The sequence below is a fragment of the Pecten maximus genome, chromosome 7 (genome assembly GCF_902652985.1).
Source record: "Pecten maximus chromosome 7, xPecMax1.1, whole genome shotgun sequence".
Lineage (NCBI taxonomy): Eukaryota > Metazoa > Mollusca > Bivalvia > Pectinida > Pectinidae > Pecten > Pecten maximus.
In genome coordinates, this window is record NC_047021.1 from 23,994,547 (window position 1) to 24,009,793 (window position 15,247).

Genomic DNA, 15,247 nt, shown 5'->3' on the forward strand with positions numbered 1-15,247 from the left:
ACATTCAAAACTTTTGTTAAATAGTTTCATGAGATTCAATAATGATATTTGTTACAAAGGGCAATTTCGGTAACATTACAAGGGGAAAAAACTCTGTTAATAACTCTCCAAAGGTTTCCATTTCTGAAATTTGTGAGCTCTTGTTGATTATTGGCTTTCATCAAACTTACTCTAGTTATCGTGTTCACAAGGTTTAGTAAGAAAATTATTGCAAAGGGTAAAAACTCTGTAAATGACCACATGTTTGGCAGCAAAGGTAAAATTTCACAAAGTTTTTTGTGTGACTTTGCTTGTTTGACTCCTGCAATATGAGAAAGTGTGACCACTGGATATAGTTTGCACCTGTGAGCACATGTTTAGCAGCTACAGGATACCTATCAAATATATGATGGGGAAGCAATTTAAACTAAACGGAAGGGACAACATATTTCATATTTATATATGTTTATAATTCATCTGTTCTACATTATTTGCACTTCTCGCGATCATGTGTGTGACCTAAAGTGATTAAAATCAATACAGTACTTTATAACTATTTAGAGCTCATACTGCAGCCACCCAAAACACACATACGCACTCATCACACGCACGCATGTCGCACGCACGGGAGACCGTCCTTAAATGACCGTAGCTGTTAATAGAACTTTAAACAAAATAAACTTAACCAAACCAAACCCAATGGATATTCCTGACCAAATTGGTAAAAATCCATTTAGAACTTTATGACTAGTAGCAATTTAAAAGATTCAACTATATTTTCCCTATCGGGCCCCGCCCATCAGACCCCTTGTGGGTTCCGAGTAAATATGTATACAAACTCGGTTCTCCTTCCCCCAAGGATGTTCCTGACTAAATTTGGTTAAAATCCATTCATAGCTGTATGACTAGTAGCAATTTAAAGGATTCACCTCGATTTCCCCTATCGGGCCCCGCCCCTCAGGCCACTGGGGGTTCAGAGTTAAAGTTTATACAAAATCTGTTCCCCTTCCTCCAAGGATGTTCCTGACCAAATTTGGTTAAAATCCATTCGAAACATTATAACTATTAGCAATTAAAAGGATTTAACTCTATTTCCCCTTTCGGCCGCCCCTCAGGCCCCTGAGGGTTCCGAATAAAAATGTATACAAACTCTGTTCCCTTTCATCCAATGAAGTTCCTGTCCAAATTTGGTTAAAATCCATTTAGAACTTCATGACAAGTAGCGATTTAAAGACTATTATCTATTTCCCCTATTTGGCCCCACCCTTCAGGCCCCTTTGGGGTCAGAGTCAATATTTATACAAACTCTTTCCCCCAATGGATATTCCTGACAAAATTCGGTTAAAATCCATTCGTAACGTTATGACTAGTAGCAATTAAAAGGATTTAACTCTATTTCCCCTATCGGGCCCGCCCCTCAGGCCCCTTAGGGTTCCGAATAAAAATGTATACAAACTCTGTTCCCCTTCCTCCAATGAAGTTCCTGTCCAAATTTGGTTAAAATCCATTTAGAACTTCATGACAAGTAGCGATTTAAAGACTAATCTCTATTTCCCCATTTTGGCCCCGCCCTTCAGGCCCCTTGGAGGTCAGAGTCAATATTGATACAAACTCTTTCCCCCTTCCCCAATGGATAATCCAGACCAAATCTGGTTAAAATCCATTCATAACTTTATGACTAGTAGCAATTTAAAGGATTAAACTCTATTTCCCCTATCGGGACTCGCCCCGCAGACCCCTTTAGGGTTCCGAGTAAAAAATATACAAACTCGGTTCCTCTTCCCCCAAGGTTGCTCCCGGCCAAATTTGGTTGAAATCCATTAAGAACTAGTAGCGATTTAAAGAGTAATCTCTATTTCCCCTTTTTGGCCCCGCCCTTAAGGCCCCTTGAGAGTCAATATTTATACAAACTTTTTCCACCTTCCCCAATTGGTAATCCAGACCAAATTTAGAATTTTATGACTAGTAGCAATTTAAAGGATTCACCTCTATTTCCCCTATCGGGCCCCGCCCCTCAGACCCCTCGGGGGTTCCAGGGAAAAATTATACAAACTCGGTTCCTCTTCCCCCGAGGAAGTTCCTGACCATATTTGGTTAAAAATCAATTCATAACTTTATGACTAGTAGCAATTTAAAAACTAATATCTATTTCCCCTATTTGTCCCCGCCCCTCAGGTCCCTGGGGGTTCAGGGTAAAAATGTATACAAACTCTGTTTCCCTTTCCCCAAGGATGTTCCTGACCAAATTTGGTAAAAACCCATTCACTACTTTAGGACTAGTAGCAATTTAAAAAAATGTTGACGGACGACGGACGCACCTTCGGGCCAGGTGATCTAAAAAATATATAATCAAACTTTTAAAACTGATGCAGTGATGAACATTGAAAATATAAGGTATTGTCGGAACTTCTTCCCAGTTGCTTCGGCATGGGCGCAGTAATACCAGACGGTCTATGTTTTATTTTGATAAAAAAAAATATATCCAACTTCACTGTGTTCAGAAATAGTGGATACAATATTGTGCTAGAAATCTATACATAAAGTGTCGTTTATTATTCTTAATATATATTTTAAAATAAAACTATTTTTTAGCGTATCAATATTTTGAAATGGGCACTTAACCCGATCAGCTCACTCGATCGATTGTTATTTCGACGGATCGGTCTAGCTAAAAAGGTGATAAAAGCAGTTTAAGGCCTTATTCGAAATGTAATAAAAAAAATTGTTTTCTGCATTTTATCAAATATATTTCACTCGTATGACAGATTCGAAAAAAATATTTTCACTCTTGCTACGCACTCGTTAAACTTAAAATAATAATCTGCCATAATCGTACAATATATTCTCTATATACTGTTCACTTTAATGTGCCCAATGGTTGATTTACAAAACGTATAGCAATAAACTAAAATGAAGGAAAGCAAAAGATAGTCGTAAACCGTATTATTCATTCGTATCTATTCTATAGACTCCAATGTCCCTTTACCTACCATATCTCTTTGACATTACATATAGCACATAGCCCACACCATCTTTTCTACATATCTTTTATCATTATAACCTAAATTTTCATAATGGTTTAAATCTGCAATACGTATGCTTTGAATTTTGTTTTTTTTTCTGATTTTGTCTCTGATACCATTTTTTTTTGTTTATAGTAAGATACTAAATGAATAACCATTACCCTAATGACCACAGACGCCGATGGGCAGTTAAACCAAAACACAAGCCATCAATCGCAAATACCCTTTCGTGGGAGATTATATATAATCAGCATCACTTACGCCGGCGGCAAGTACACGACTCACTGACAATGACTTAATGTGATTAGATGGTTATGATAATATCATATCTCGCCAAATAAGGATTCATATAGCACAGCAGGTAAATTAATATGTACTTGTTATAAGCCGTCGCCAAATCACAATCCCACTAGCAGGGATCAATTGGAAATCGTGACAATGTTACAGAGAATAGGTATTGTAGTGCAGCTGATAACAAGTTATCTAAGTCCTTTATGGTCGACATCAATGCCGTTGCATGTATTCTGGAAACATCGATGTGTTAAAGTATAAAGACCAAGCCCACGTAACTTTAATATTAATTAGTACATTCTGATAGGACAATATCCAGTTGTACTCAATACCCTGAGTATGTCGCTACAAATTAATTGAATCCTATAATTAATATCTTACGCTGTAAAGTTGTTGTCCCCGGCGAAAGTTGGCCCCTTTTCTTCAATGGGACAGATAAAATAAGGTGCATTTAAATGATGTATCGAATCCAAACAGGATATAGAAATCTATAGATCTATGACATGCGATGCCTACATGTGGAATACACGTCATCCTTACTAACTCTCCAATGGGTGTTTATAAATATTCATCTGTTCTTTGCTATTTCGATCATATTCGAATGACATCAGAATAAAACGATATCCGTGATCAAAAAGACATGTATATTGATATAGTCTGGTTTATCCGCACACGTTTTGAAATCAGGTTTAAAGGAACAATATCGGTTTAATTTTCTACTACAAGTTAGTTAATTAGCTATTAATGTTTAACGGCCCATCAACTCTCAATAAAGGCCATTTGGGCCGAAAAAATCGGCATCAAAAATATCAACAAACGAAATATGTAAAATAGATATATAAATTAGCACAATTGCGTATTTAATTAAATGTGGATATGGTAACCCATTTCTTGTGATAGACAGCTTTTAGATTGTTCGAATTTTGATCGAATTTTAAGTCAGCAGGTACATTATATCGTCAACATTAGCCTACCATAGACATTCTTTAATGTAACACAACGATTTCCTGCCACAAACATATTGCTTTATTTTTTAAGTTATTCTTAATCATGTGTACAGTTAAAATTAGTGTAATCAAATCCTTTTACAGATCGTGCGTCTTGCCTCCGTTCTATCACCGCCAGGCTCCGGTGGCCAAAATGTAATTGACTGCTCATTCCTGTACGGTTTGGTTTTGTTTTGTATTGTTTGAATGTGTGTGAGTATTGTGGGGCTGCAGCATGTTTGTGTTTGTCTCCTTGTGATAGCACGAACATGATATCGACCTATAGTGGTACCTCACTGGAACACACTGCCAAAGACACCCAGCAAAACACCCCATTTGATCAAGTATACTGATAATGGGCGAACCAGTCGTCTCACTCCAGGAATACAAAGCGTTAATCAGAAGAAGCAACAACCTTTTTTTGGTTATCTGAACCGAAGGCGTCAACAGTGTACGTAAGCTGGTTTGGTTTATTTTGTTTAAAGTCCTATTAGGGAACAACCAACCAATTGAAAAAATATATTTTTGAAACAGTCCCTGTGTATAGAAAGTTGAGCCAAGGATAAAATGTCTGGCAGCCACTGATTGGCCAGTATGTTATGAAGTGAGAAAATAGATATGTAGCCTGATAGGTAACTATCAATAAGAAATGTTGATATACATTTCGTAAGTCCGATTGATTGTTTTCCCAAAAGTTCAGGTAATAATATTTAACAGGTAAACATTTAAGATTTTTGAGAATTTTTTCTGCGAAATTCACCCATTTTCAAAATGGCTACCCTGGGGAAAATTTGAGCTGAAGGACCTAAGTTTTTTTTTATTAGGTGTTATATCAGACCCTAAACTTTTGTTATAAATCATAATTGTCATATTGAATTCAAGAATTTGAATGAAATACTCCAAAACATTAACACTAAAGTCTTTGGGAAAACAATTGGTTGGTTGGTCCCTATTAACAGCTATGGTCATTTAAGGACGGCCTCCCGTGCATGGGACATGCATGCGTGTGGTGATTGCGTATGTGTGTTTTGGGAGGCTGCGGTATGTTCGTGTTAAGTCTCCTTGTGATAGGCCGGAACGTTTGCCGATTTATAGTGCTACCTCACTGAAGCATACTGCCGAAGACAACCAGCAGCACACCCCACCCGGTCACATTATACTGACAACGGGCGAACCGGTCGTCCCACTCCTAATATGCTGAGCGCTAAGCAGGAGTAGCAACTACCATTTTTAAAGACTCTGGTATGTCTCGGCTAGGGGACAGAACCTAAAGGCCAAAAGTGAGGCATTGTCAAGGGAGACATTAGGAAGAAGAAAGCTGTTAAGAAAGAGAAAAGATAAGATCCCAAAGTTAGTCGCCTCTTACGATCATGCAATGGGGGCAGCAGGTACAATTCTGCCGAAGACACCTAGCAGCACACCCCACCCGCTCACATTATCACCAGGTCACCTCCTACCCATTGGCATGACGAAGTCTTCTTTTTTTATGAGACGTTCTTGAAAAACTGCACAAAGGGCCATTTGTCGACCTAAAGAGAAGATCGCTTCAGATGTAATTACATGTACATTTTCAAGTTTAAGATTCATTACCAAGTCTCAATCAACTTCTAAATCTACATTAAGTAAATCCTTTTGCAAGTTAGTCAATCATTAAATATGAATAAATTTTCAATAACCTGATATAGATAAAGCCTTGCATTTAGTTTAAAACTTCTACTTTTGCAACATATGTCAAACATGATGTCACTTGAAATAAGAACAGGTTTGAAAGGAAAATTCATCAGACAGCAGTACTATTTTTATTTAAAAATTATGTTTAATTTATTTACATGACTTTTTTCAACGACACAACTCTATCTTTCTTGCTTCCGTAAAAGTTAAAATATATCTTGAGTGGTAATCTTATTTTGGCACTCTTAACACTGAAAGGACTATGTTGAGAGCCGATTTTACAGGTATTAATGTGGATGTGTGAATTTATCGTGGCTCCTATTTAAAACCAAAAGTGGTACAATGTAATGTGCTAAAATTTGATAGTACTTGGCAATTGATTTAAGTATACCTGCAGAAATAAGAAAGCCACATGTTAGAAACCATGGATCAACAAAAAACTTAACAAAAAATGACAATGGTTTGTAGCAGATGATGTAATGCATGCCAGAAGTGGTCCAATACATCTACTGAGACACTACAGGTACCATTGACAAATTTGGGTTATGGTTATTCTAGTTAAACATCTACCTACCCCAAGTTTCTTCAAGGGTTTGTTCATAAAATTTATTTAAATTGATTATTCAATAGAGAGTAATTGATAAATCTTCACCATTGGTTTGAAGACGTTTGAATCTAGATTCATGGGGTTGAGTAGATGTTTCATTAAAATAACATTTTATCAATTACATAACAAGTAATTGAAATGAATCCGGAATTAACTGGCCAACTTACAACCGCTGGTAAAGTCATATTTCCATGCTTAATAGGAAGATAAGACCCTGTTTGAAACCTGCAATGTTGAACATGGATGTTCAAATGTAGGATGGATGCATTATAAAGGTTTAACTTTGATGATTTGATCTGTAGACTAAACTAAAGATTCTGCGCATTTAAACTTGAAACTGAGGCACACTAATTTTGTCATACTATACAAGTATTGATCTCCATAAGTGATACTGGCTGTTAAAGTATAAAAAGTTATAAATGTACCTTGCTTGTGACTGGTTCTCCTGTATAGATGGGGACTGGTTCTCCTGTATAGATGGGGACTGGTTCTCCTGTGTAGATGGGGACTGGTTCTCCTGTTTAGATGGTGACTGGTTCCCCTGGGTAGATGGGGGAGCGTTCTCCTCTGAAGACCCTGTTTGAAACCTGAAATGTTGAACATGGACATTCAAATGTTTGACGGATGCATTATAAATAAAAGTTTTAACATTGATCCAAGACTAAACTTCAGAGCATTTTTATTTGTAAATGGGGCACACTGATTTTTATCATACTATACTATTGATCTCCCACACACACGCACTCACCACACGCATGCATGTCGCACGCACGGGAGGCCGTCCTTAAATGACCTTAGCTGTTAATAGGTCGTTAAACAAAATAAACCAAACCAAACTATTGATCTCCCTAAAATGTACCTTGCTTGTGACTAGTTCTCCTGAAAAGATAGAAACGGGTTCCCCTCAGAGGATGAGGACTGGTTCTCCTGTGTAGATGGGGACTGGTTCTCTTGTGTATATGGGGATTGGTTCTCCTGTGTATATGGGGATTGGTTCTCCTGTGTATATGGGGACTGGTTCTCCTGTGTATATGGGGACTGGTTCTCCTGTGTATATGGGGACTGGTTCTCCTGTGTAGATGGGGACTGGTTCTCCAGGGAAGATGCGGGCTGGTCCTCCTCGGAATATGGGAGCTGGTCATTCGGGAACAATGATGGGACCTGGTTAGATAGGGTTGCAGCTTATCATATATATCCACTTATGTATGTACATATCATAACTTTCTACATAATATCCGAAAAGTGCATCAAATCAGATATGAAGTCCCAAAGGGCCATAACTCTAGTAAATATTGTCAAATCGAACTGCCATTCAGGAAAACACAACTTCATGTCATAATGATTAGGCTTAACAAGTTTGAAAGATATTGGGTGAAAACTGTAGGAGGGGGATCTCTGGACAAATAAAAGTTCACGACGGACGGATGGAAGAACAACACTATACCATAATATGCCCCGTCATTTTTGACGGGCGTATAAAAAGCATACATGGGATGAAGATTATCAGCAAAAATAAAGAATAAAAAATATATTGATTAATCAATCTTACCTCATCAGCATTGTCGTCAAGTCCTTGAAGAATAGTATTAACAAGACTGCTGTCCATGAAAGAGTCTTGGGCATCCTCATCATCAACGTTAAATGCATATATAGGGGATAGTGCTTCATCGTCACATGTGGAGTGTTTCATCGTCGTCAAGCTGTGAATGGGGCATATTGGTCTTCAAAAGAGGCACAAAGTGATTTGGATGCCAGTCTTTTTCTGATATGTTACTACCACGTACATTGCTCCACATAATGTAGACTTCTTTGGCAGTCATTACGCTCTCATTGGATTTGTGCTGAAGAAACCTTCGGTGACAGTCCTTTTTTAATTGTTCTTCCACCATAAAGAGGGTAAACCGATACGACAACACATTGAAGAACATTAGACAAGGCAGCAATCTGCCACATGCTCATGTATCTCCCACTTCTGCAAAGACCAAGCTCTTCAGCACGAAAAATTCGTTGGATTGTCAGATCTGTCAGCTTTTCAGCAGCATACTGTTCGAAGAACATGGCAAACTGTACCGCTACATTTCCATGGCCACATGGATTTGAACCTTCCTTCAAATAATTGTCATCCAGGTAAATTTCTTCGTTTCTGACCAGCTCTTCTATAATTCTAGCTCGCATTTCAAAGTGGTTCTCTTCATGACCATATAGGAGAAGACTTGCACATCTTGGTAAACAATTACCATCACCGTATACAATGGAAAGAAATAAACCTTTGTCTTTCTGTTCTTCGGGCATCAGACCAAGTACACTTTCATCAATCACTCTTCTGTGTGAAACAAATGTTACATCTGGCAGTTGAGGTAAAGTGGGTAGTTTGGTTTCAACCACAATTTGCTGCAAGTCATCATAGGTCTGACAAGTATTGAATTTCTCCCAAAGCTCAATACCAGATTTCTGATTTACTGTTGGGTGTCTTTTGGACCGGTTGTGTTGATTTGCATGGCGGAATAGTTGAGCTAGCCTTAGAAGTTTTCCCTCTTGTTAACTTTTTCAATGTTTTGTGCTGATTTTGTCCCGTGTACTCCTTATTTGGACAGTCTTCTGTCTTGCCACTTCTGCAGTTTTCACAGTAACACGATAGCTTCTTGACCATCAACTCATAGGGTGATGAAGGGGCGTTTATTATCTGATGGAGTTTTCTGCAACCTTGTAGAGTTGTGATGTTAGTTGGCTCCGTGTCCCTGTCGATGTCTTTTGTATCCACCAGGAAGAATCTGCGCTTAGATCCAGCTTCATGCAAGCAGATATTACTTGTAGAACACCAGGCATACATATCTCCTGAACCAGCTATACAGACATTCCTTCCCAGTATTGCCATATCCACAGCTCTGTTGATACATCCTAGTTCTCCGTCACTCTCTGACTTTCTATGGTCAGATCCAAAGTAGTTCCTCTCTATCTGAATGCTCTTAAGGCTAAGGTCAGCAAATGACCCCTTCCCCTTGTACTGGGCCGCACACCCATCTGAGAAAACAATAAGTTTGGAAAATGGAATTTCTGTTTCCTTCAGGTACTGTACAGATCTCTCAAGAAAATGGTCCACGGCATGATAGTCATGATTAATGTCATCACTAAGAAAGATAAGAGAGTTTCGAACAATCAACTGTGGAACATCAGGAGAGTGGTAAAACACCACTATAGGATGGATAGTGATCTGCTTTGCTGTGAAAATACCGACTTTGGTTCATCTTGATATCAGTTCGGTTCTTTCCGAAATCCATAACAAGTAAAACAGAGTCTTGGGGCAGGTTTCTTTTCAGTTCTGAGAACTGCCGCTGTTGCCATTGACCAACAAACAAGTGTTCTGAAAAACTGGTACTTTGCACAGGCCTATCAATATCTGACGCAAGTTCCTCAAGCATAGTAGTAACTGTTATCGCTTGCTTTCCAGGACTCTTCTCATCTTCCCGTCCATTTTCTTTTTTTCCCAGTGATTCCAAGTCACTAAGTCATTACTTGGTTTGTTTTTCTTTTTGGCTCCACAAGAGAAGTAAGCAGATAATAAGGTGGTGGTGTCTAATTTGGTACATTTCTTGCAGGTTCTGTAGATACAAGCTGGAAAATGAAACCGCTGCCCATCATTCTTCTTGCAGAGTACAACATTCAGAAGTTGACTAGGTAGTTATAATGCATAAAAAGCTAGATTTGTAGCTGCCAATGCAGAATTTAACTTGGATTTTGGTCGATCGCTAGAATCTGCTAGTTCACACAAAAAATCAACAAGTCCAGCAGAATCTAAATGGCTGAACTCTACACCTATTTTATCACAAAATGTAAAACATTGTAACAAATATCCATTGTACAATCGTAGGGTAGAAGGTGCTAAACACATAGAAAATTGTCTGATAGCACGTGGAGACCACCCTTTCTTAGTCAAAGTTTCTTGCCACAAACTCTCCATGCATATGTTCTCCATTTTTGATTTCGTAGTGGTTCCGCCTTCTTTCCGAGACTGATTATTGCGGTGTTTGGAATTTTGAATGGTTGACATATTGATGCCACACGAAGTCTCTGAAACCACGGTTGAGCTGGCCAGTAAGGTGCTATCACTGTAGCCTGTGCCTTTTGAGATTGAAGAACGTCCAAAATTTGTGTTATTAGGCGGAATGGCGGATTCACAATTTTTTTTTCCACAGCCCAGTTTTGCTGGGCAAGCGCGTCCACTCCTTCTGAGAGGGGGTGATAAAATCTGCTGTTGAATCTTGCTAAATGTGCAGTCTGTAGCGAAGCGAAGCGGTCCACTGTATGTGGGCCCCATATTTTGTCTATGGTATTGAATATTGCGGGGTGTAGTTTCCACTCGAAATGGCTTTGCATGCGACTCAATTGATCGGCAGTTGTATTGTCGATTCCCGGAATATGTCGGCACACTAACATCACATGATTGTCTATTGCCTCGGCCCATATAGCTTCCGCTAATTTTGTCAAGTCTTTGCTTGGGCCCCCCATATGATTCAAATATGCCACGGTTGAGATATTGTCTGATAATACTTTAATTGTCTTTCCCGTTATGTCTGTACGAAATGACACTATTGCCATTAACACCGCTCACATTTCCCTGTGGTTTGATGAAAGATTGCTTATTTCTGTGTTCCAAAATCCTTGAGCATCCTTGTTGAGGTAAGTTGCCCCCCATCCACTTTGGGATGCATCGGTAGTTATCTACCCTTGGACCACTGGAGTGATTATTGTACAACCGTTCCATGTCTCTAACGCATCAAGCCACCAGTTCAGGTCCTTGATAGTTGACTCATCTAACACGAGAACAGATCGCCAAGATGTACGACTACCTAGTAATCGGTACACTGAACGCAGTTTTAGTTTTCCTAGAAATATGGCTTTTGCGGTAGAAATACACTGTCCAGCTATTCTAGCCAAAATGCTAGCTTTCACATTTTGTTGTTTCAATAGTCTTTTAATGTCACAATGGATTTTTCTAATCCTTGGTTTAGGTACCTTTAGTACAACTTCATTACCGGAAGTGTCTATAATATAACCAAGGAACTGTTTTGTAGTCTCTGGTAACAAATTTGATTTTTCAAAATTAACCACAGATCCTAATCGTTTGAACACATTAAGTACACAATCAGACCGCGACTGTATCTCATCACTTGCTCCAGCAATCAAAACATCATCTACATATATGGTAAGTCTTATACCGAGGCTACGCAAATAAACAATGACTGGTCTCAATACTTTACATTGTTAACCAAATGGAAGCACATTCCATACATAATATTGCTCATTCCAAAAAATGCCTAAAAATATTCTACATGAATCGGCTATTGGCACATGAAAAAATCCATCTTTCAAATCTAAAGTAACTAGATGATCTTTTACTTTTACAATCTCTGGTAGAATTTTAATATCCTCATATCTACACTTAGGTGTGTTACAATATGAATTTACATATCGTAAATCTGTTATAAGCCTGTATTTCCCATTCTTTTTCTGAACACATCCTATCGGGCTTACACAGTGAGGTACATATTCTACTTTAGATATATATCCCCTTTTCAAGCAATGAATAAATTTCTTCCGATATGAATTTTTTCTGATTATCAGGTAAGTTGTGATTTTGGGAAAACTGTTGGTCAGGTTGTTCTATAAACGAATTTTTATGCCATCACGTATCCATTCAATAACCTGGTTTGGAGCATCTATTTCAGCCCATTCCTCTAAACATGATTTAAGAAAAGATATTTAAAGGAGATGCATATATAGGGTGCATACTACACACACTGTAGATATATCTGTATACCTGAACATTTTAACCTAAAATACACAATGTTTAGTTATAACGTAAACAAGTACTACTAGTACCATGTAACCAACATATTTCCATCGACTACATTTGTAAACAATAACAGTGACACGTGTGTACTGAGTACCAATGCACCTAACTGCCACTCAGTGCTGCGCATGCTTCTCCCGACGACTGTCTAGACATGACGTCACGATTCCCGAACGACCTGAAGCTATTACCGTACGCGTGACCTCGACTTCTGTAGCTCTGACCACGAGTGCTGAAATTGCCTCGTCCGCGGTAGCTGAATGTACCACGATTCTGTACACTCCGAAAAGTTGCAGCTGAAATTGTCGTCGCTTTTTCCAATAAATTCAACGTATTTTGTGAAAATCCAAATGTGTTCTTCTGCATGGTCCGGAATAATCGCGACACGTCCGGGTTGAACTGACCCTGTACCACTAACGCTGAATGTTCCTCCTGGAGGTAACGTATCTGGGCTACCTGTGTATGCCACAGTTTCTCAAGTATAGCACCCACTTCTGTTCCACTTTCAATAGATAACAATAGTTTCAATGTAGTTTCACTGAATTTCCCACATTTCTGTATAACATTGCCGAATGGCTGATCCTGCCTTTTTATGCTCCTGAATGAGTCGGGTACTCGTAATTCTGTCGGTAATTTCACTTTTAAAACAGAGACTTTTATGACAGCAAACTCACCTTGCAGATCATCAGCTGTATGCAATTGCAATTCATTTGGTGAGTCTCCACCCTCATGGGTGTTAAAGTTAGTGCAAGCTCCTTCCTGGTAAGATCCCAAACCACGTGGTTGTGGTTCGCCCCGAAAGTTGAGTGACGAGGGCTGGTTAAAATCAAACGATGGTGGTGTCTGTGCCCTCTCTAGAGTTTCCACTCGTTCACAAAATTTGTCCGTAGTTATTTTGACATGTTCCAGTGTTTCTTGTAAATGATTCAATACTTGCGTATTTTTTTTCCTCTTCACCCAAGACACAGTGCGAGGAGAGCGATGCTGGCGGATGTAGCGCTAAGCAAGAACTGATTATAAGGTGGTGTGTAGCACGCCGCCTAGCGTACACAGATAGCTAAGGTTATCTCCCTTGACTACACACCAATGTTAGTGTACATTTTTTTCCGTTTTTTATGCATAACATATACAGTAGTAATTTGAATAACAAAAACAATCGCCCATGGCCAAGCTGTCCTACTGTAGTGTGCTACCTTATACATCATTTTTTAAGGCAAAGACCTCTTCAGAGGTCTGTCGCCTTATGTCATCACCTTTCTGTTCAATCGTTCTCAATCAGACTTCTATTTCTGCCTCCTACTTGTTAGCATATACGTCAAACGCTATTTGTGACCCTATGTAAGTTTACTCCTACCCCATCTAGCGTCGGAATTTATTTTTGTATGAAAAGGACAACAAATCAATTAATATAAACTAACAATCAAACCATTATAGGCAGATTATGTATTTCCGTTTGTGAAGGAATGAAATCTGCATCAAAAACATGTACGGATTACCGTTGTTCGAAGTTTCATTCTTCGAGGCGGTCAAAAAAAGTGGATGTGTGAAAAATATACGTAACTGTATGCTGGTAATATAACTATAGCTAAAATACGCTACCACAATAGAGAAATATTGAACTAATTTTATCAAGAGACCTGTTATTTACAATAGTGAAGTTTGCATACAACATCATAATCCATAGTTTCTCAAAATACGCCCGTTGTTTGAAGTTTCATTATCGAGACGGTCAAAATGGCGGGTGTGTGAAAAATATACGTAACTGTATTAATATATAGGCTAGTAACATAACTATAGCTATAATACGCATTACAATGGAGAAATGTTTACTAGTTTTAATCAAGAGACCCGTTGTTTACAATATTAAAGTAGAGATACAACATTTATAATCCATAGTTTCTCAAAATACGCTTTACAGAATCAATCCTTTGTGTGTATGCGTGTCGATCGGAACATCCGGCTTGGGCTGTCTACGTAGGTTTCGTAGGAATTTACGAGGAGTTCCGATCGTAGGAAAATGTGCAACTTGATATATCGGAGTTACATCCCTTTGGCCGAGAAAGCAGTGTGCATGGACACATGACAACAATGCTTGACGTTTTTTGATCGATAGCTAACATATTTCTTTTCATGATGCAGATCTAGTGTTTAACCTTTGTCGTGAAGGCTTGAGCATTGAATAATATAACTGCGATAGCGTAGCTCTGGAAGATGGACGAACGATTTATGACAGGTCAGACTAGCCTAGTGTAGTGGTCATCAGAGCTCTTGCCGGAGCAGGCATATTCGTTCTCAGTATTATCCAAGAAGCGAGTACCGTAATCCCTGAGCGCGGATACAGTAGACTATTGTAGGTTTGGATTTGGTTTGGATTATTTTGTTTAACGTCCTATTAACAGCTAAGGTCATTTAAGGACGGCCTCCCGTGCGTGCGACATGTATGCGTGTGATGAGTGCGTATGTGTGTTTTGGGAGGCTACGGTATGTTTGTGTTAAGTCTCCTTGTGATAGGCCGGAACTTTTGCCGATTTATAGTGCTACCTCACCGAAGCATACTGCCGAGGACACCCAGCATGACACCCCACTCGGTCACATTATCCTGACAGCGGGCGAACCAGTCGTCCCACTCCAAATATGCTGAGCCCTAAGCAGGAGTAGCAACTACCATTTTTAAAGATTCTGGTATGTCTGAACCAGGGGACAGAACCCAAAGCCTTCTTCAATAGGGCGAACGCTCAACTAAAGGCTAAAAGTGAGGCATTGTCAATGGAGACAATAGGAAGAAGAAAGTTGGAAAGAAAGAGAAAAGATAAGATCCCAAATTTAGTCGCCTCTTACG

General features: G+C 38.9%; 1 protein-coding gene and 1 pseudogene across 1 annotated transcript; both read right to left on the reverse strand.

Annotated features, from left to right (window-relative positions):
• Positions 1-6,331: 6,331 nt before the first annotated feature.
• On the reverse strand, positions 6,332-8,163 carry LOC117331138 (glutenin, low molecular weight subunit-like). The gene is made up of 4 exons (XM_033889733.1): positions 8,107-8,163; positions 7,453-7,718; positions 6,983-7,144; positions 6,332-6,341 (listed from the first exon to the last, which is right to left on the reverse strand). Exons 1-4 carry the CDS (start codon positions 8,161-8,163, stop codon positions 6,332-6,334), a joined length of 495 nt encoding a protein of 164 aa, XP_033745624.1.
• Positions 8,164-8,227: 64 nt separating this feature from the next.
• Positions 8,228-10,872, reverse strand: LOC117331139 (annotated as a pseudogene).
• Positions 10,873-15,247: the final 4,375 nt, after the last annotated feature.

What these genes read in the sequence shown, in the direction of transcription:
- LOC117331138 (XM_033889733.1), bottom strand. Translation starts at nt 8,163, where the DNA reads ATGGACAGCAGTCTTGTTAATACTATTCTTCAAGGACTTGACGACAAT. An exon ending in TTGACGACAATGCTGATGAG is followed by an intron (nt 7,719 to 8,106) that starts GTAAGATTGATT and finishes CTATCTAACCAG; the next exon opens with GTCCCATCATTGTTCCCGAA. An exon ending in TCATCCTCTGAGGGGAACCC is followed by an intron (nt 7,145 to 7,452) that starts GTTTCTATCTTT and finishes TCAACATTTCAG; the next exon opens with GTTTCAAACAGGGTCTTCAG.